Here is an 18,470-nt window from a genome sequence, read left to right on the forward strand (position 1 = left end):
CGCAGTGACAGCCCACCCATGTGGCTGCCCACAGAGCCCCTGCTGCACCCTGGCACCCAGCAACAGGGGACTGCTGCCCAGCCCTGCAGGATCCCTCCATGCCAAAGGAAGGGCAGTAAGGTGGCTGCTGCAGGGGCATTGGCATCGGGAGCCTTGCCTTGCTAAGGGGTGCCAGACTGGCACCTTGCTTGCAGTATTTGTGCCAGCTGTGACACTGCTGTGAGCTCTTGTTGCCATCCCTGCTCCTCTCCTGGCATTCTTCCCTTAGTGGAGGCTGCAAGACCAGACCTAGACATCCAGCCCTACAGCTCTGAGGTTTCACCACCCCATGGAGGTGATGCCTTGGCATGCCCAAGCTTATCTCACTGCCTTACAGAGCAATGAATCCCCGAAGAACATTTTTGACTTGTAGTTTTCTCCCAGACGTGTGATTTGTGTGTTAATGTAACAATGCACAGTGTGGAAAGCATCCCACTAAGCCCTGGTGGGAAGGAGGAGCCCAGCCCTTGGAATCAGGGCTGCTTTGGGAGATGGATGATGGAATGCTATGCACCATGCCACAAGAAGGACAAGTGATATGCAGTCAGCAGCCGTCGTCTTTACTATGGACCACAGGAGATCAGAAAAATAACCTTGTTAACAGGAGACCTAGTGGCTAACAAAATGTCATGCTGTAGACGTACTAGAGAAGCACAATCACCAGAACAAAACGGCACCCAGGGGGACGGGAAGCCCAGGGGGTTGCAGGAGATGCCCTAGAGCAAATCTCTAGTGTAGTATTGACATGTCTGCAATTGCAGGGGCTGGTTGCATGGGTTCCTTTAGTCTTGGACACAATTCAAAGGGTCTTCACCTTTACCCATTTCCAGTGACTCTGGCACAATGATTATTGACTTTTTTTCAGAATAAAAATACTAATATAATTTTGTTTCAAGAACTGTGTGCAAGAATCATTTCTCCAGGTGCAGTGAAAGGAGGGCAGATAGGAAAACACCCTTCCCAGGGTTGTCCTTGTGGCTCTTGCCCTCTCTTCACTGACACCACAGCCCTCCCCAGCAATCCTCTGTGGCTTTGCCTTCAGTGAATCCCAAACAAGGTTTTTCAGAATAAAAAGAAAGGGGGAAAAAAAGTATTGCTGCTTCTTCTTGTAATATTTTTCCTCTCTCTCTCTCTCTCCCTCTTTCTCCTTAAAAATGTTTACTTTCAAAAATTCCATTCCTGCAGAGGTTCCTCCTGAGCTCTGAGGTCTCTGGACTCCACCCTCCTCTTCTCCAGTCAGAAAAACTGAGTCTCGATGTCTCTTTGGTTAAAAAAAAAAAAAAAAAAAAAAAAAAAAAAGCACAAACAAATAACACACAGCCCAGTATGATCCCATTCCACCCCGTGGACGCCTGATGAGAGGGTGTCTGTGGAAGAAGGAAGCATCAGAGACGAGCTGTCTGAGCTGTCTGCTCTCCGGACGCGGAGGTCTCCGCTCCATCCCTCCTCTCCTGCTCTCACACGGTGGTGGCCGGCCCATACTGCAGCACCAGAGGGGACGTCTCCTTGATGCGAACGTAGAAGCGCCCCTCGGGCTGGCTGGTGTGCAGGGACAGGGGCGAGCAGTCGTCGGGCAGCCACCGCTCGCGCTCGTCAGCAGCGAACACCAGCCCGAAGTGCTCCAGCTGCTCCTCGCTGTAGCGGACGGCGGCCGAGGCGCCCAGCACATCCCGCGAGATGCCGTTCATCTCCAGCACCACCAGCTTCACCACCTCCCGGGCAGGCGTCTGGCTGGTGATGTGCAGCTGTGGAGAGAAGGAGGCGGGAGAGATGGATGGTAAGGGGGAGGAATGAGGAGGAACAGGGGCTGGAGCAGCACAGGGCAGTGAGGAATGGTGAGGGTGGAGGAACACCTGCCCCGGCGGTGCCTGTGAGCAGGTGGCAGCAGCCTGGTACAGAGCCATGGGCACACCATGCCCAGGCAATGCCCAAGGGGTGCCCCAGCACGCCAGGGCCAAAATTCATGGGCTGCTCTCCTGCCTCCCCACCTCTCTCCAAGCCCTTGCCACTCAACCATGGCCTGTGTCACTTACAGCTCTGCTGAGGCTGCCCCACCATCTCATCACCTGTAGCTGAAGAGGGACAGTCCCTGTCCTGCTCCTGGTACCATGGAAGGATCTCTGTGAAGTCCCTCTTGTGAGCACAGTCCAGACCCTCAGACCAGCTGGACCACAACAGCTCTGCGAAACTACAGCTGAAACCTCTTTGGAACATGGTGCTAAATGTCATCCTATGCCCAAGCTTGGGGTTCTCCCACCAACAGCTACCCTTGCCCTCTGCTTCCCTGGGGACAGCCCTGTGAATCCCAAATCCTGTCAAGAAAATGAGCTCATCCCAGCTGCTAACTCCAGGAGCTGCTGCTTGGCTTCAAAGGCCCAAAGGCAGGACATCCATCCTTGCCTGGGCAAGGCAACGTTTCCTTTGGCACATCTTGAGGACTTGCGGAGCGCCAGGAGTGCTGCCCTGGCAGGGTGGTCCCAGCCCTAGGCCCACGTGAACCCTGCCAGCCCTAAACAGCTGTGGCAGGGCTCAGCTGATTTACACCAGCCGAGGAGCCGTGCCTTTGAACTCGCCTTTCTTCGAGGAGAACATCGTAAAACGCTTTTAAGCAGGCGTGTCCAGGGCTTTGCAACTTCAAAAGCCACATGGGCAGCCTGCCAAGAACCCGAGGGCTGTGCTTCAGTTCCACAGAAATCTATGGGCATTCCTCAAATGGAAAATAATCTGGAGAGGCAGAGTTGTCTCTGCTAGGATGTCCTGGCTGGGTGCAGAGACACTGGCTATCAAACCTCCCCAGCAATAAACCAATCAGCCTGTTGGCTCTGTTCTTCCTCTGCCATTCCTTTAGGGTTGCTTTCAATACAAACCAGTCTGTGATTTAATTATTTTCTGCTCCATCATCCTCAGTCCTGGGCACCAGAAATGTCTCAGAAGGGAAATTTCAACAGGGAAGGATCTCTATGGCTGGGACCAAAGGAGGTCACAAAGCCAGAAGGGGACCTGTCCCAGATGTGTGTCCTGGGGGATGTCCTCTATGATGGGGGATCCCACCTGGAGCAGATGTGAGTGACCAGAGCTGGTGGGTCAGCTCTTGACAGCAGAGCCCTCATGGAGAGAAGTCAGATCACAGAGCTGCTCCAGCATGGTCTGAAGGAGCATGGAAGGAGCTCTGCCTACTGCCCCAGCTGGAACTGGAATAGGTTCTGCCACTAGAGTTGCCACAGGCTGGAGACAAAAGGCTCCTGCTCTCCCTTCCCTAGTGGGGAAGGCTGGAGCAGAGACCACAGACCTGGGAAGGAGAGGCTGTAAGAGGAACATGGCCAGGGCAGGGGTGACAGCTGAATTTTGGCCCCGATGGATGATGTGTTTGAACACCAGGATGTGCCATGAATGTGGCAACGTGTCCTTTACTCTGCCTGCCCACACTGGGTGGCACCAACCTATTGTCACCTGCTGAACCACAGACCAAGAGCTGAACTTCAGCCCCATCACCTTGTCCCCAAAATTCACTATGTGTGGCCCTGCCTCACTCCTGCAGCAGTAGCCATGACTCCTGCAAAGACACATTGTACTACCAGGAGCCTCATCACTATTGCAGGGACAGAGGGAGTCAGGGCAGGAGTGCTGCAGGTCTCCAGGCAACCTCACCCCTGGGACAGTGGAGGATGGGGGGCGCAGTGCCAGGTACAGGGCACATGAGCCCTGCTGCCTCTGTCCCCATCCTGCCAGCCCTGTCCCTTGGGGCATGGCAGAGCCGCTCTGCCACCCATTACAGGCTTTGGTACCTTGACACTGGTCTCTTTGGAGAGTCCCGTTTCGTACTGAGGGCAGACCCTCAACGTGACAGAGCCTGGCTTCTTCCCTTGGTCGGCCAAGCCCCCGGACTGCTCTGGCTGCTGCTCTGGCAAGTTCTGAGTCCACTCATCTGAGCGCGTCCAGCAGACGGGCTCCGAGCCCTGCCCGCCCCGGGGGCACTCGGGGCTGGGTGCCGAGCCAGTCCCCAGCCTGAGCTGGCTGCAGTGGCCCGTGGTCCTGCCCTCTGCCGGGGAGCTGTCCACGGAGCCGGGGCAGGACTTTCTCGGGGCGGGGCAGTGGGGCTTGGGGAAGTCCAGGCTGCTGGTGCGAACGCAGTACGCCTGTCGCTTCTCCGTGATGCGCAGCAGCTCGATCTGCCGGCTGGGCAGGACAAAGTCACTGTCATAGAGCTTGGGCGCTGGCCGGGGCTCCTCTGGCGGCGGCGGCCCTGGCGGGGGGGTCTTTAGCTCGTGGGTCTGCAGGACATCGGGGGCACTGTCCCGCAGGGTGCGGGCTGCCCTCCGGCTGCAGCACTCGGGCCCCGAGGAGGAGTACAGCAAGTCGAGCTCCTTCGGGCTCTGCGCCCGGCTGGAGTCGTAGTCACTGTCGGTGGCCAGGAACACCTCCGAGGAGCCTTCCTCATCTGACAGTCCGTGCGAGTCTGTGAGGGGTGAGAGAAGCAGAGAGGGGCTCAGCCTGAGTGTGGACAGCCCCTGCTGAGGTGGAACCCAAGGAAGCCTAGGAGGTTTTACCCCCTTGTTGCCCTCCTGAGCTCGCTTGCCACGGCACAGGCAGAGCTGGCTGAGACCGACTGCCCTGCCCATACTCCCAGCTCCAGCCCTGCCAGCACCGCTGGTGCAGCCACCCCTGAGCCACTGAGCACGGGCAGCCCTGAGCCCACCAGGCAGGAGCTTGGCACAGCCGGGTCTTTACCAGAGTTGAGCTTGCGGCTTGTCTCTGGTGAGGGCACTGGGGACGGAAGGTAGTCAAGGTGGGATGAGGAGGACTGGGTTTTCTCCTTCATTGGCCCCCCAGGCTCGCTGAAGAAGCCACTGAGAGAGACGCCACAGGAGGGCTGCTTGTAGCGGGCGTGCTGCAGGACATCCATGATCCAGCGCATCTCTCGCCAGATCTCCTCCATTTGCTGCCAACAGAGGAAATGGAGGAGCCCTTTCACACAGCAAACAACAGCAACAAGAAAGTCTCACGGCCAAACATAGGATCTGTACACACACCTCTGCCCCAGAGCTTTGGGGGAATCCCTGAGCTGGGAAATGCAAAGAAAGTGCTCTCAAGATAGGAGCATGCAGCTGCTGGTTCAGCAGGGATGCTGGGGACAGGGGTAGTGTGGGATTCTCTTTTGCAAGTCCATCCCAAAATGCACTTGCAGGCCCTTTTCTAGCAAAGAAGGCGTGTGAACTGTAGAAGTTTTGAGTCTCTCCTTGGGATTTTTAATGTGATCATTGCAGTAAGAAGTTGCTTGATACAGCAACTGCAGCCTGGAGAAGAGAAGGCTCCAGAGAGAACTCAGAGCCCCTTCCAGTGCCTAACAGGGCTCCAAGAGAGATGAAGAGGGACTTGGGACAAGGGCCTGGATGGACAGGACAAGGGGCTGAGTGACAGGTCAAGGGAGAATGCCTTTCCACTACAAGAGGTCATTCTGGGCATGGGAAGGAATTCTTGGCTGAGAGGGTGCTGAGGCCCTGGCACAGGGTGCCCAGAGGCTGCGGCTGCCCCTGAATCCCTGGCAGTGTCCAGGGCCAGGCTGGACAGGGCTTGGAGCAACCTGGGATAGTGGAAGGTGGAACTGGATGAGGTTTAATGTCTGTTCCAACCCAAACCATTCCATTCCAGCCTGTTGTTGCCCATCAGCCACATCAGAGAAATCCCCCGGGGCCACCATGACCAGGGAACAGCCCTGATGCAGATGCTGCTGCCTGAGTCCTGGCCGGTCAGGGGCACTGTCAAGCCTGGCTCCCACCCCATACCTGGATGTAGTCCTGAACCTGCTGGTGCCTCTGCTTGGCAGTGGAGAGCTCGGCATCGGAGAAAGCCTCCCTGAGGCTCTGCTGGGAGAGCAGTGACTCCAGCTCCAGCAGGGCGGACACCTGGCAGTACTGCGTGATGAACTCCCTGTCGTACGTGAAGAAGTGGACTGGGAGAGGAAATGAGAGCGGGGGATGAAAAACATGAGGTCCCATGCTGTAGATGCCCTATGGGCTCCTCCCTATCACCCAAGATGAGGAGACAACAACTGTCCATTAGTCCACCTGGCCACCCCTCAGTACACCCCTCCATCCCCCCTCCCCAGGGAGTGAGGGAACTCTAGCCACTCCCCTGCCCAGCCCAGCTCTCAGGAGACCTCAGAGGACAAGGGGACCAGCAGGGTTGGGTTTTGGCATTCCCTCTCCTCACCCAGCTCGAAGATCTGCAGTGGCAGTGTGAGGAAGCCAGAGCGAGGGGTATAGGGGTTATTCTGGCCTGGAGCAGTGCAGACATCATCTGAGGGAGGCAGCAGCAGCAGGAAGGAGACCTGATCACCAAAGTCCAGCACCTCTTGGCTGTACAGACGGAAGTCTTTGGCCTGCAAGAAGACAGTGTAGGTAACAGCTGCACACATCACCTGGTGGGGCCTCTGCCCAGTCCTTGTGCACAGAGAACTCAGTGATCTCCTGCAGCCACGGGATACTGCAGCTTCAGCACACCACCAGAGGCTCCTTGCTTCTGGCATAATCTGCATAATCGCACCACTTCTTGAATTTTTCTTAAAAGTCTTGAGACTTCTTGGTCAAAGTCACCATGGCAGGGTGTCAAAAATGTGCCACCAGGGATGGCTCAGCGATGAGCAGAGAAGGGCCCTCCCAGCTGCCCAATCAGAAGCACGTGCCTGTCAGTGGGACTGGTGGGTTGCTTCCTAGCAGATACTTGGCATGGTGGAAGAAGATTTCTCCACATGCAGTCTGGCCCCAGGGGCTGCAGCTCCAGCCCAGCACTGGCCAGGGACCAGACTGCTTTGGAGGGGCAGAGTTGGGCTGGTCTCGTGCTGCCCAGGATCAAACCACTGGCAGCAGTAACAAACCCAGATTTGCTGTTGTTGCTTTGGGGGTACAGCATGGGAAGGACAAACAGCTCCTGTGGACACTGTCCCTGGGCAGTGTCACATTCTGTTTGCATAGCACTAAAATCTGGGTGCTCCAGCCCCACAAGGAGGGCCAGACATGCAGTTCCCCACGTGCAGCAAACACAGAACCGTGCTCAAAGCCCCGACCCCTCCCTCTGCCCCCGACTTTGGCTCCTGCCTCTACCTCTTGCAATGGGATGTTCACCAAGGTCATCAGCTCCTTGATGGCCACTTGGAGCTCCTGAAACAAGGGGTTCTGGGACCTGTCAGCCTCTGGCTCTGTGGGAACAGGCTCCTCCACGGTGGCCATCTTCTGCAGCCACTCCCACTCCTCCCTGCAGAAGGCCAGAGACAGACAGGTAAAGGAGGGAGCAGTTTGGGTGGATGTGGACGCAATTTCTCTGAGAGCTGTGTTTGCTTGGCTGTTCCTTCCCCAGAAAATGCAGCATCCCCAGCGATGTCAGAGAGGTGGAGGTAGAGAGGGAACTTGGTTTGCTCTAGGCTGAATCAGAATCACAGAATATGCTGAGCTGGGTGGGATCCACCAGGATTGTCAAGTTCAGCCCTGACCCCACACAGAACACCCTAACAGTCCCACCCTGTGCCTGACAGTGCTGCATGGCAGGATAAGTGGGAATATTATGCTGCTGCTGAAGCAGGAGGTGATGGATGCTGTTAGCCTGGGTTGGACAGAGCAGCCTGGCTGAGCAGCCCTGCAAATCCCACCTGGAGATGTTGGGGTTGGAGCGAATCTTGACATGGCACAGGATGTTGGGGAGCTGCTCTGGCACCAGCACTCGGATCTGATCCACGGCACTGCACAGCTTCAAGTAGCCCAGGTAGAGGCCTGCAGAGAGGGCATGGCTGCTCCGCTGGTGGTAAGCCAGCTTGTCCTGGGAACAAAGGCACTGCTGGACTGAGCAAGTCCTCACAGCAGGGCTCGTGCTGATGCCATAGCACAGCCAGTCCAGCTGGAGAAGGGAGTGGCACAGGAAGACAGCCTGGTGCTGCCAAGGTGACTCTGGCACCAACTTGATGCCTCCTCTTGAAAGAACAAGATTTTTGGAGGCTGGCCGGGCTCTGCTCCCCCTCTGCTGTAACCTTTCCAGGCCAAGGGGGAGCAGGGAGCACTGTTTCCCAGGGGAGCCCACTGCAATCCCTGCCCCACACACCTGGACGGAGATGAGCAGCGTGTCCAGGGCAGTGGGCTCCTCCGGGGACGACACGGACTTGCGGCTGGTCTGCAGCTTGCAGATGGGGACCCAGCGGACGCTCTCAAAGGTCTGGTTGGTCTTCACCTCCTTCAGGGTGACGATGAGGATGTTGCCCTGTTTGTCTTTGATGGGCTCAAAGAAGACCTGCCCCAGGTCCTGGATGCCCAGCAGCCCCTGTGCCACAGGGTGGGAAGGCAGGAGAAAGCAGAGGGTCAGAGGACATCCTGGAGGCATGGTGGCTCTGGGCAGCTGGGATGTGCCTGCAGCTGCTTGCTGGAAACCAGTCTGCCCAGAAAAGCACCCCGATGGTCCCAGCCCTTGTTCATGAGACTGCCATGACACCTGGCACGTCACTGTCCCATGGCCGGAGTCCTGCCAGGGAGGATGAGGCAGGGACACACAGTCATGGCCAGCAGACCCTGGGTTTATCCCATGTTTATCCTGACTAGGGTAAGTGCACATGCTGCTCCCAAGGGAGCTCAGACCCCAGCGTCCCACTTAAAGTGTTTGTTCCCCACCCAGGCTGACCCTCACCTGCATCTGCGAGATGGCCAGCAGCATCTTGAAGCGTGTCTGCAGGATGCAGGAGCAGGAGGACTGGGACACGGTGACACACTGCCGCAGCCACAGGATCTCGTCCCACATACATGACACCTGCACACACCAAAGAGTGTCATCACTGCTGCAGCTGGGTCACACCAGGGGGTTCCGGGGAAATCATTTGCCTCTCTGAGTTGGGTTAGGAGTGTGTGTGGGCATGCAGCAGCTCTCAGCAGGGGTGCAAATAAATCCCTGTGCCACAGGCACTGAGATGCCTCCAGAGTCTGCACCCAAGGGCAGCCCTGAGCCATGTCCACTCACACATCCATCTTCATCTAGGACCAAAACCTTAAGTTTGAATGGGGAGGGAGAAGAAAGCACTCTCCATCAGTAGATAAGGACCACTCTAAATTATTTTGTCCCTGAGCTGCCCACATGCCTTTTCCCTGGCACAGTGTCTGCTGACATTGGAGGAGCTGGCAGCAGCTCCTTGTGCATGCTACAGCAGAGGCAGAGGTGCCATGGCAGGATGCTGAAGGGAAGCAGTTCAACAGCCACTGACATCCCCGTGGAGAGGCAGGGCCCAGCCACCCTGGCACACAGCCTGCCCGCTGTGGCAGCCATCTTTGGGCTTCCAGGGGTTGGGATGAAATGCTATTCCCTGGAAGTTTCCTGGTCTGTGCTGAACCCTGGCAAGCAGCAAGTCCATGGGCTGCCTGCACTGCCAAGCCGCAGTGTCTGGGCTGGAGGGGCAGTGGCGTTGCCTGATGCCTGCCTGGGTCACCCTGGCACTCCTGGACCTCTGCCCAAGCACAGGGTCCCTCGGCCACCTACCTTGGTGAGCCAGAGGAAATCCTGCATGAGCAGGCACGAGTAGGTGTCATCAATCTCCACCACGGGGATCTGATCTTCATGGGTTACCAGGATGTTGTCGTCCTTGTAGAAGATGGCTGTCAGGTAGAGACCCCTGCATGGGAGAGAAGACAGACTTCAGTGCCACCCCCAGCTGCCAGCTCCATCTCCCAAAGGGTCTCTTTCCTGAGGGAAGAGAAGATGCCCTGCCCCAGGTCTCCACTTCTCTCCAACAACCTGTGGCAGAAAAGGCTTGTGACTGGTGTGGGAGCAGAAACAGGAACCCAACGTGTCCCAGCAGATACCATGGCCCATGACCCTGCAGCACATGGCACAGAGATGGGCCAAACTGTGCAGGGAACACTCTGGGTCTGGACAAGATGGGGTGCCAGGTGACCCTCAGAGGTGGTGCAGGGATCTCGGCACCAGCACAGCTCGGCCAGTCCAAATGGAGATACCAAGAGAACCTCTGGCCTCTGGGCCATGGGATTAATCTCTACTGACATCACCAGCTCACTCCCAGTGCAGACCCTGCTCTGAGCACCCTCAGCCCCCCATGTGCAGGCACAGGTCCCAGGATGGGACAGGGGCTCTCACCAACCCCATGCACCAGCCTCTCACCGCTTCAGTGTCTTGAGAAACTTGCTGCCAGGGTGGAAGAGGTGCTTGAGGCTCTTGGAGACTGAATGCTTTCTGCTCTGGGGCTGGTTCTTGCAGGGCTCTGTGGAGCAGAGAGCAGAAGATGATGCAGCAGGAGATGAAGAGCTGATGCCAACCCATTGGGAAGGCTGTGCTGAGGTCTCCACTGCCTGAGCTGTCTCCCTGCTCTGCTCATACATGGCAAAGACCTTTTCTTGCACCACCCCAGCTCTGTGCATCACACCAGAGACCTGGGGGACTCAGCTGCCCTTGTCCCCTACCCACCCCAGCCTCCCTGGAGCACTGTACTGTGGGCTCACCATGGCAAATGCAGTGCTGGTGGACAGTCTTCACCTGGCCCAGCAGATGGTCCAGAGCCTCAGCCTGTCCCCTGCGCCGTGGCGCCCGGCCGTCGTACTCCCGCCAGTCTGTGGGGACAGACCAGCATCACCCCCAGCCCCCTTGTCCTGGGGGAAAAAGGGTTCCCATCCTCTCCTCCCACATCATCTGGATATCCCCCCCATGCCCCAGCATGGCAGCAGGTGTGGGTCGGGGCATCTCTGGGTGTGCTGGGAGATCCCCAGTTTTGTGCCACTCTTCCCAGGAACATCCCACTCTGCACTGAACCCTGTGGCCACCCCTGGCCTTCCCACAGCGTGGCAGGGACACACAAGAGGGAAGGAACAAGGTTCTGTCTGTTGCTGCTGCACTTCACTGGCCTTAAAAAATAAAATTCTTTCCAGTCTCTTCCTCCAGGTCTTCCCCAGTTACTCCAGATGAGCGCTGGGAGCCGGGCTTACCTCGACAAACACACAAACAAACTCCTGCCAGCTCCACCCGCTGTGGGACAGCAGCAGGACCACGAGCAGGGCTGGGGACCTGCCGGCCCTTCTCCCTCAACTTTATATTAATTGCTTTAAACACCCCCTGTGTCCTGCCCGCTGCTGTTTTCCATGGAAAGTTCAGCTCTGTTAACTTTGGCCAGAACTTGCCGCTATTTTTAGTAGCTTTAAAAACACCCAGGGAGGTGCCTGACTATATTCTACTGGGCCAGGGAGGGATCTCTACTGAAGGGAGAAATATTACTGGCAATAAAAATAAATAAAGCCCACTCCTGTCTGATTCACTTCAGCCACACTCAATTGATGCTACCTGAATTTTGGTCACAGGGAATGTGATCTGTGTGAGGTGGTGAATGGGCTTTAAAGTGGGTGCAAACATGACAGGGACAAGATAAAGCCAGGGCAGTGGACTGCCGTGCCCTTGCTATGTGCATTCCTAGACATGCAAATGGATTTTTGGTGATTTCAGTGTTCTATGGACCTGCAGTCAGAGCTGTGCATGGTGCTGCACATCTCTGACCCTTCACTGTTCACCTCCACCTTTCTCAGTGCCCTCAGTGCTCCCAGGAGCAGCAGCCCTGCAGCACGGTGGTACAGGATGTGCTTCCATGGCCTGGTCCTTGGGACAAGCTCAGCCTCCCATGGGGCTGCTCCTTACTCATTCACAGCATCAGTTCCATGGGAACAGGCACCTGTTTTGGGACTGGTGATGAGGCCATTTTGGAGCCCCCTCAACCCTGAATTTCACCCTTTGGGCTGCTCCTTCCAGCTCAGTCCTCCTGGCCTTCTCCACCCAGCACCCTGGGGTGCCTTGTGTGACATCAAGTGGCTATATCCTCACACTATCCCTGGAGCCAGCATGGGGAGGAGAGTGCTGACAGCCCAGAGCTGGTTTCTGTTGGGGCTTGTGACCGCCATCCCAGCTCCATGCCAGGGAATGCAGGTTGTTGGGTCTGGGCTGGATGGGAGAGACCATGTGGTGGTACAGAGTGAGAGGCCACTGCCACCCAGGACCATTCTGAGTCCTGGTTAGCCACCTCCTAGCTTCCTCCGTGGGATGAGCTGATCCAGGTGGCCTGAAATGGCTCAGTCTTTCCCAGGTGGCAAGGATAATTCAAGGCTGAAAATTGACCATTTGGCAAAGCATCTGTTGGCTGGAGGCATCATCCCAGACCCCCAGGCACAGCCTTCCTCCCTGGCTTGAGATTCCAAATTCTGCCTCTGCCCCTGGGTCCGTTTGCTCACATCTCAGCAGTGAGAGGGACCCCTGGATGGCACAGGGAGCTGCCTTGCCCCCCACCCGCCCTGTGCTGGCTCCCGTGGGACTGTTCCCAGGGGTACTCACTGGAAGGGATGGCGAAGGGGGGCATGGAGGCCTGCGGGGGACCCCAGCCCTTCATGTTGTAGGCAGAGACGCGGACGTGGTACACCGTGCCCTGCAAGGAGAGCAGCACACTCAGCATGCCCCCGCCTCTCCCGGCTTGGCAGGTGAGGCAAGGAGGATTCCCCCCCCGCCCACTGCTCCAGTACACCACGAGCAGCACTCATCTGGGACCCCACAGCCCGAGTCCCTGGCTCTTACCTCCCCTCCTGTACAAAGTCCTTGTTATGAGACACTAGAGAATCCCTGTGGCCCTGCCGGGTGGGTCTAGGGCATGCAGAGGAAGAACGGGGCATTGCAAATGCCCCTCGCCAGAGATGCTCCAGCCTGAAAGACTCACTGCTTCTGTGGACTGGGGTGCTGGTGATCCTCTGGGACATGTAAGGATCCAGCCCCTGGAGACAGGGAGCTGGCCCAGCACTGTCAAGGGCTTGTAGCACAGTGACAGTGATTAAAGCCTCTGATTAAAGCCCAGTCAAGCTGCCAGATGTTGCCAGGCCTCCAGGCATTCATGAAGGTGACAGGAGCCTGTGAAGCAGCTCTGAGAGTGTGATTGATGGGCTTAGAGCAGCTCGTTGCAGTGATGCTGCTCCATGCTCCACTCAAGCCCCTCCTGTCACACTGAGGGCAGCTCCCGCCCTGACAGCGCTCCAGGGCTCGGCACTGCTGCTGTGCCTAAGCCCCTCTCACCTCACCAAGGGGGTTCTCTGCTCCTCGAATCAGTGCTCCCTGCCTGCCTACCCCTGGTAAGGGTGACCCCATTTATCCCAGCATCTGCCCTTGTTCCCGTCCTGAGCTCCATCCCACCACAGTCCCCGTGTCCCTCGTGCTGGCCCAGGCATGGCTCTTGTGTTCTCAGGAGGGAGCCACAGTCCCACCAGCCATGACCTCGCCCAGCTCCTGAAGAGGGAGATGGGGCTGGTCCACCTCTTGGTGACACCGAGGCTGGGGCGAGGAGTTGGACTGTGCAGGTGGCAGAGGAATGAGCCACTGATTTACTGCCCAGGGACTGTTACTGCAGGAGACAGGAGTGGGATGCGGGGTGGAGGATAAATGAGGCGTGGGGTGAATGGGCCCATTCTGCCTGTCACTGCTGAGTCCCCAGGCATCCTGCAGGGAGGTCCCCACAGTCAGTGGCTGTGGCCATGTGGGGACAGACAGGTGCCTCTCCCAGCCCTACACTCTTGGCTCTGCCCAGGCTGTGCCCATGGCACACAGCATGGCACAATCCTATTGTTCCTGCTCAGAATGATCACAGAAAAACAATCATTAAGGTTGGAAAAGGTGTCTAAGATCACTGAGTCCAAAAACTGCCAAGGCCACCACTAAACAACGTCCCCAAGTACCAAATACACATCTTTTGACCATTTCCAGGGGTGACAACTACACCACTGCCCTGGTTGGCCTGTGCCAGTGCCTGATCCCATCCCTGTGGGGTGCACTATGGTCCGTGACTCTTCCCAGCTGTGGGCTCTTCCTGCTGAGCCCTGCCTGCTGCGGGCACCCCCGGCACTCACCGACATCAGCCCCTGGATGGTGAAGTGCAGGTCCTTCAGCTTCTCAATCACAGCTTCTCCCAGCAGTGGCAAGAAGGTGGGGGAGCAGCTCCACTCCACTGCAAAGAGAGACCCCAAGGTGCCATGAGGCCCTGGAGTGGGGACAGACCACCAGGACTGGGGCAGCATGACTGCAGACAGCACAGGAGATGGAGGCAGCGGAGTGAAGGTAGGGGGAAAGGTGATTCATAGCTGGGGGAAGGTCATGGGGAGCTGCTGTCCTCACAAGCCACATCAGGTGGAGTCAGCACCTTTAATTGGTGTCTCAGAAGGGGGGGATGAAAGAAATTCTTCCACAAGCCAAAAATATCTGGTTTAAGTGGGTGAGGGGTTCAGGACAACAAAGTCTTCCTTGTGTGCAGGATGAGGTGGCAGCCAGTAAGTGACACTCCAAGTTTCGCCTTGGTGCAAGATGATGTTTGGTCTAGCTCAGAGGATTTGGGTGGTGGACAGGCTGTCCAGCAGCCCTGACTTCTTCTGTGCTCCAGCATAAAACTGGGGCTTGGCAGCACTGCCCATGGCTCTGTTGTGTTGACATGCGGTGCAAGGGGTGCAGGGCATCTGCTGTGGCTGTGTGACCCTGCCCTGCTGCAGGGATCCTGGTCCTTACCTTTGTACTTGGTGACAACAGCTGAGTTGACGCTCAGGGGCTCCCAGAAGGTCACCTGCAATGAGGAGCTGCTGGCCACAGAGAGGTGGACGCTGCTGGGGGCATCTGGTGCTCCTGGGGACAGAGTGCAGGGACTGTTACAGTGAGAATGGTCGGTCTGAACCTCCCCATGTCCCTCTCGGGCCTCTCCCCAGCCCCGGGGACATATCCCCTGATTGAACATGTTCTCTTCTCCCTGCACCCATACTGCAAGTCTTGGCCAGAGGGTGCAGGTACCCTCTGATGGGTGCTGGTGCCACGCACAGCCCCACTCCTTCCCCCGGAGCAGGCACAGCCCCCCAGCCCTCCTGTGGTCACTCACGGGCATGCTCAAACCCTGCCTTCATGCGCTTGTAAAGCCGGAATCGCCACTCCCAGGCCTTGAGCTGCTTCTCCTTCTCGGAGCAGTCGGCGCTGGGCGCCTCGTTCACCACCTGTGCCATCAGCTCGTTGACGCGCTGCTCCGCTTCCCGCACCAGCGTGGAGAGGTGCAGTGAGCGGCTTTCCAGGCTCACAACTGTGGGGGGCAGGCATGGTCGTAGGGCCCAGGAGGAAAGGGAGGACAAGGTGGTTAGGGCAAGCTCTGCCTCTGCTGACAATGAACCCCCACCCTGAGACCCCATCCTCCTCTCCGTGTCCTGGTCCTGGGGTCCATTTGAGTGCATGGCTCCCCTCAAGCCCTGCTGCAACCTGCAGTCTCCCAGAGCCCAGTGATCTCCCTCCCCACCTGCACCCAAGGCCTTGGGTGCCCCACTGCACCACGCTGCAGACCCAGGTGATGGGCACAGCACAGCTCCCTGTCCCAACTCACAGTGTGGGCTCTCCTTCGCTCCTGCCTGCAGCAGGGCCCTGGCGATGGGAGCGTTATTGGTCATAATGGCGATGTCCAGGGGCAGGAGCCCCTCGCTGTTGGGGGTGTTGAGGTCCAGCTCCTCAGGGCTGTAGTGCTTCAGCATCTCCTGCACCCTGTCAAGGTCCTGCAGCTCCACGGCCTCAAAGAGGGCAGCATTGCTCTGGAACTGGGTGAAAGGAGAAATGCAGCTGGGCTGACCACGGGGCACCCTCCTCCATTCCACCAAACACCCTGGACCCTCACTAGCACCCCATGAACCCAATCAGGGAGAGGGTGTCCTCATTCCAAGGGTTTGGGAACATTAGCTCTTTGCAGACACATCTGGATGATGAGAAGCAAACACCTGGACTGGCTTCTGACTGAACATGCCACAGCTTCTCTTAACACGTTTTTGTGCTCCTTCCCAGGTTCCAGCACCACCCACACAGGGATCCAGAGCCCCCAGGGACCCTCTGTCTCCATCTGGATGGAGCTGGCAGGCACTGACCAGGTAGGACTTGCGGAGCTTCTCCTTCTCGCCCCGTCCCACCAGGCTGCCCTCGTCGAAGGAGGTGTAGTTGACGCGGAATTTCCCAGACAGGTTTCGGTAGAGCCTCTTGGCTGCGTTTGGTGAGGAAGGGCCCGGTGGCTTCCTGGCCTGTGCCAGCTGCAGGTCCCGCATCTGCTGCGTCATTTTAGGGGAGGACGACCTGGGAAAAAGCCAGGAGGGAAATGAGGCATGGAGGATGTGCCAGAAAGGCAGGGGCACATCTGCTTGTCAGGACCAAGACAGGAATCGGTAGAGCCAGAGCAGTCCCCGGCAGCTCTCACCAGTGTGAGCAGCTGCAAGGTGGATGCCAGCGCCAGCAGTGCCCCTCACCCATCTGTTTTCAGCTGAGGCAGATCTGTTCCTCCTCCCCACCACTGCTGCTGGCCCTGCAGGGGTGCCAAGGGGCTCGTATGATCCCTGCTGGCTAGACATTTCCATCCAGACACAAGCTGGGATGCCCAAAACAACCTCAGGCTGCTCAGCTCTACAACTGGCCTGGATCTGTCTCACCAGGGCAATCTCTCCACATGCCCAGTCTCCACCATCACCATCCAGCTCCTACAGAGATGGGCTGCCCCATCCAGGGATGTGCAGCCCCCAGAGCAGTGGAGGCTGCAGGGCCTGGCAGCCCCCAGGCCTGTGCTGGGTGAGTGCTGTCCATCCCCACTGGCTTGGGATAGCCTCGTGTGCCCTCTCCACATCCACCCTTCTATGAGGACCCGTGTCCTGCACTTACCACCATCCCTCAGCCCTTTTGGTACATGACTTTTCTCAGAGTTGTTATTCCAGCAGAGGGCACATTCTGGAAGTGAAGTGGGAGCAGGGAACATTAAGGGCCATTCTAAGGGCATCCAGACAATGCCAGATCCTGATGGGGGACCAGTGACCTCAGTCTTCTGCTCACCAGGAGATCCAGCCTTAACAGCTACTTCTTACCTCCTCCATCCATTAACCTACAAAATCTTTTCTCCTCTCTGATTGTAGAATCACAGACTGGTTTGGGTTGGAAAGGACCTTGAAGACCATCGTTCCAATGCCCTGTCATTGGGACATGATTTTGATTCTTATTTTCAATATCTACAAGTCACAAGGAAAGCTGGTGTCTTTTCTGGGGCTCTCCAGAGTGGGAGCTGTCCCTCTCCCTGCAGCCAGGACCCTCCTGACTCCATCATTATCTCATCCCACTGTCATCATAGGATTAGGGCCAGCAGTAAACAATGACACAGACTGTCCATTCTCAAAAGGCAAAGACAGCAATCTTTATTTTCTCACCATTCTTTTATAGACATTTCTGAGAAAGAAACACTATTGGCCACTCAGAACAACACCCCTTGACCATTTTTTCCAAGTAAATAACAAGTTAGAAAAAAATCACCACCTGCTAACAGCCTTCCACCTTAATGGTCTTCCACCTTAATGGTTTTTCACCTTCCAAGGATTGTTTTTGATTCCTCCTCACAATTTCTCAGGCTAGTGTGAGAAAGTTATTTGCCTCAATTTCTCACAAACTCTGCTGCTGCCTGATTTCTCTCTCTGATCAGGTTTTCAGCATCCATATCCTACCAGTCAAAATCTCCTGCTTTGGTGTGAAAGTGACCTTGCTGTTGTGTGGGGCTTTTGCCCATGAGTCATCCCCTATGGCATGGAGGGTTTCCACTGCATTAAACATCTGATCCCCTTCTTGCTGGAGCTCTGGCACAGTTCCCAGAGAGGAGCATCATGTCTAAGGAGCATTTAGCATGGCTACACTTAACACAGTTTCTCTCAGTTTTAACCCCATCCCCCTGTGTATATGATCAGATATATATGGGCTAAGTCTTCCCCCCTTGCTTTATTGGCTAAATATAAAATGTGATAAAAGCATGACATTTGGCTGAAGGTTATGCTAAGACACTCCAGTGAGGCTGTGTCTGTGTTAAGGATGTTTATAAAGCCATCATCGTGAGACAGGATATTAATAACCCCTCGCTCGGTGCTCTTTGTCCTCCCCGTTTCAGATGAAGCACAGTGGGCTGCAGAAGGACTTTAATGATTTTACCTTTTATTACTGTGATATTTAAGAGTGGAAAATGCTGCGGAGGTTGGCTCCTGGCAATCATTCATCTCACCAGCTTCAGCCTGTGGATTTAGAGGTCTCCAGTGTGGCCCGAGCCACAGTGTCACAATGCTGCCCTGGGTTACTCCAGGAATGGACATTATCTGAACACAGGGCTTCATGGATCAGACACTGAGCACCAACCACACCAACCAAAGGCCCACTTGCAAAAGCAGGCAGGTTTTTTGTCACTTCAGGTGGCAAAATACCCCTGAGCAGCCACATGGGAGTGGGTGAGTTTTGACCAGCAGAGTCCTACTGGTTCTGGTGGGGAGGAAGGGATCAGCAACCAGGAGCATGTCACCATGGTGGGAGAGACCTGCACAATGCAAGGAAGGAAAACCAGTCTTGCAGTCTCTGGGACC

General features: G+C 56.6%; 1 protein-coding gene across 8 annotated transcripts in view; it reads right to left on the reverse strand.

The window, feature by feature from the left end:
- Positions 1-578: 578 nt before the first annotated feature.
- Positions 579-18,470, reverse strand: part of LOC134559682 (ankyrin repeat and fibronectin type-III domain-containing protein 1-like) — a 247,861-nt gene continuing 229,969 nt past the window's right edge. For all 8 annotated transcript variants that reach the window (XM_063414712.1, XM_063414710.1, XM_063414711.1 and 5 more), the window contains 18 exons: positions 15,969-16,170; positions 15,440-15,647; positions 14,951-15,145; positions 14,590-14,703; positions 13,941-14,038; positions 12,388-12,478; positions 10,521-10,628; positions 10,183-10,282; positions 9,544-9,676; positions 8,704-8,823; positions 8,128-8,343; positions 7,682-7,848; positions 7,140-7,290; positions 6,250-6,418; positions 5,823-5,989; positions 4,768-4,978; positions 3,825-4,495; positions 579-1,784 (listed from right to left, as the gene is read on the reverse strand). In XM_063414712.1, the coding sequence (XP_063270782.1) occupies positions 1,497-1,784; positions 3,825-4,495; positions 4,768-4,978; positions 5,823-5,989; positions 6,250-6,418; positions 7,140-7,290; positions 7,682-7,848; positions 8,128-8,343; positions 8,704-8,823; positions 9,544-9,676; positions 10,183-10,282; positions 10,521-10,628; positions 12,388-12,478; positions 13,941-14,038; positions 14,590-14,703; positions 14,951-15,145; positions 15,440-15,647; positions 15,969-16,170 (3,409 nt within the window). In that variant the 3' untranslated portion in view covers positions 579-1,496. The remainder of the gene's footprint in view (positions 1,785-3,824; positions 4,496-4,767; positions 4,979-5,822; positions 5,990-6,249; positions 6,419-7,139; positions 7,291-7,681; positions 7,849-8,127; positions 8,344-8,703; positions 8,824-9,543; positions 9,677-10,182; positions 10,283-10,520; positions 10,629-12,387; positions 12,479-13,940; positions 14,039-14,589; positions 14,704-14,950; positions 15,146-15,439; positions 15,648-15,968; positions 16,171-18,470) is intronic.

Source organism: Prinia subflava, chromosome 17, assembly GCF_021018805.1.
Source record: "Prinia subflava isolate CZ2003 ecotype Zambia chromosome 17, Cam_Psub_1.2, whole genome shotgun sequence".
NCBI lineage: Eukaryota > Metazoa > Chordata > Aves > Passeriformes > Cisticolidae > Prinia > Prinia subflava.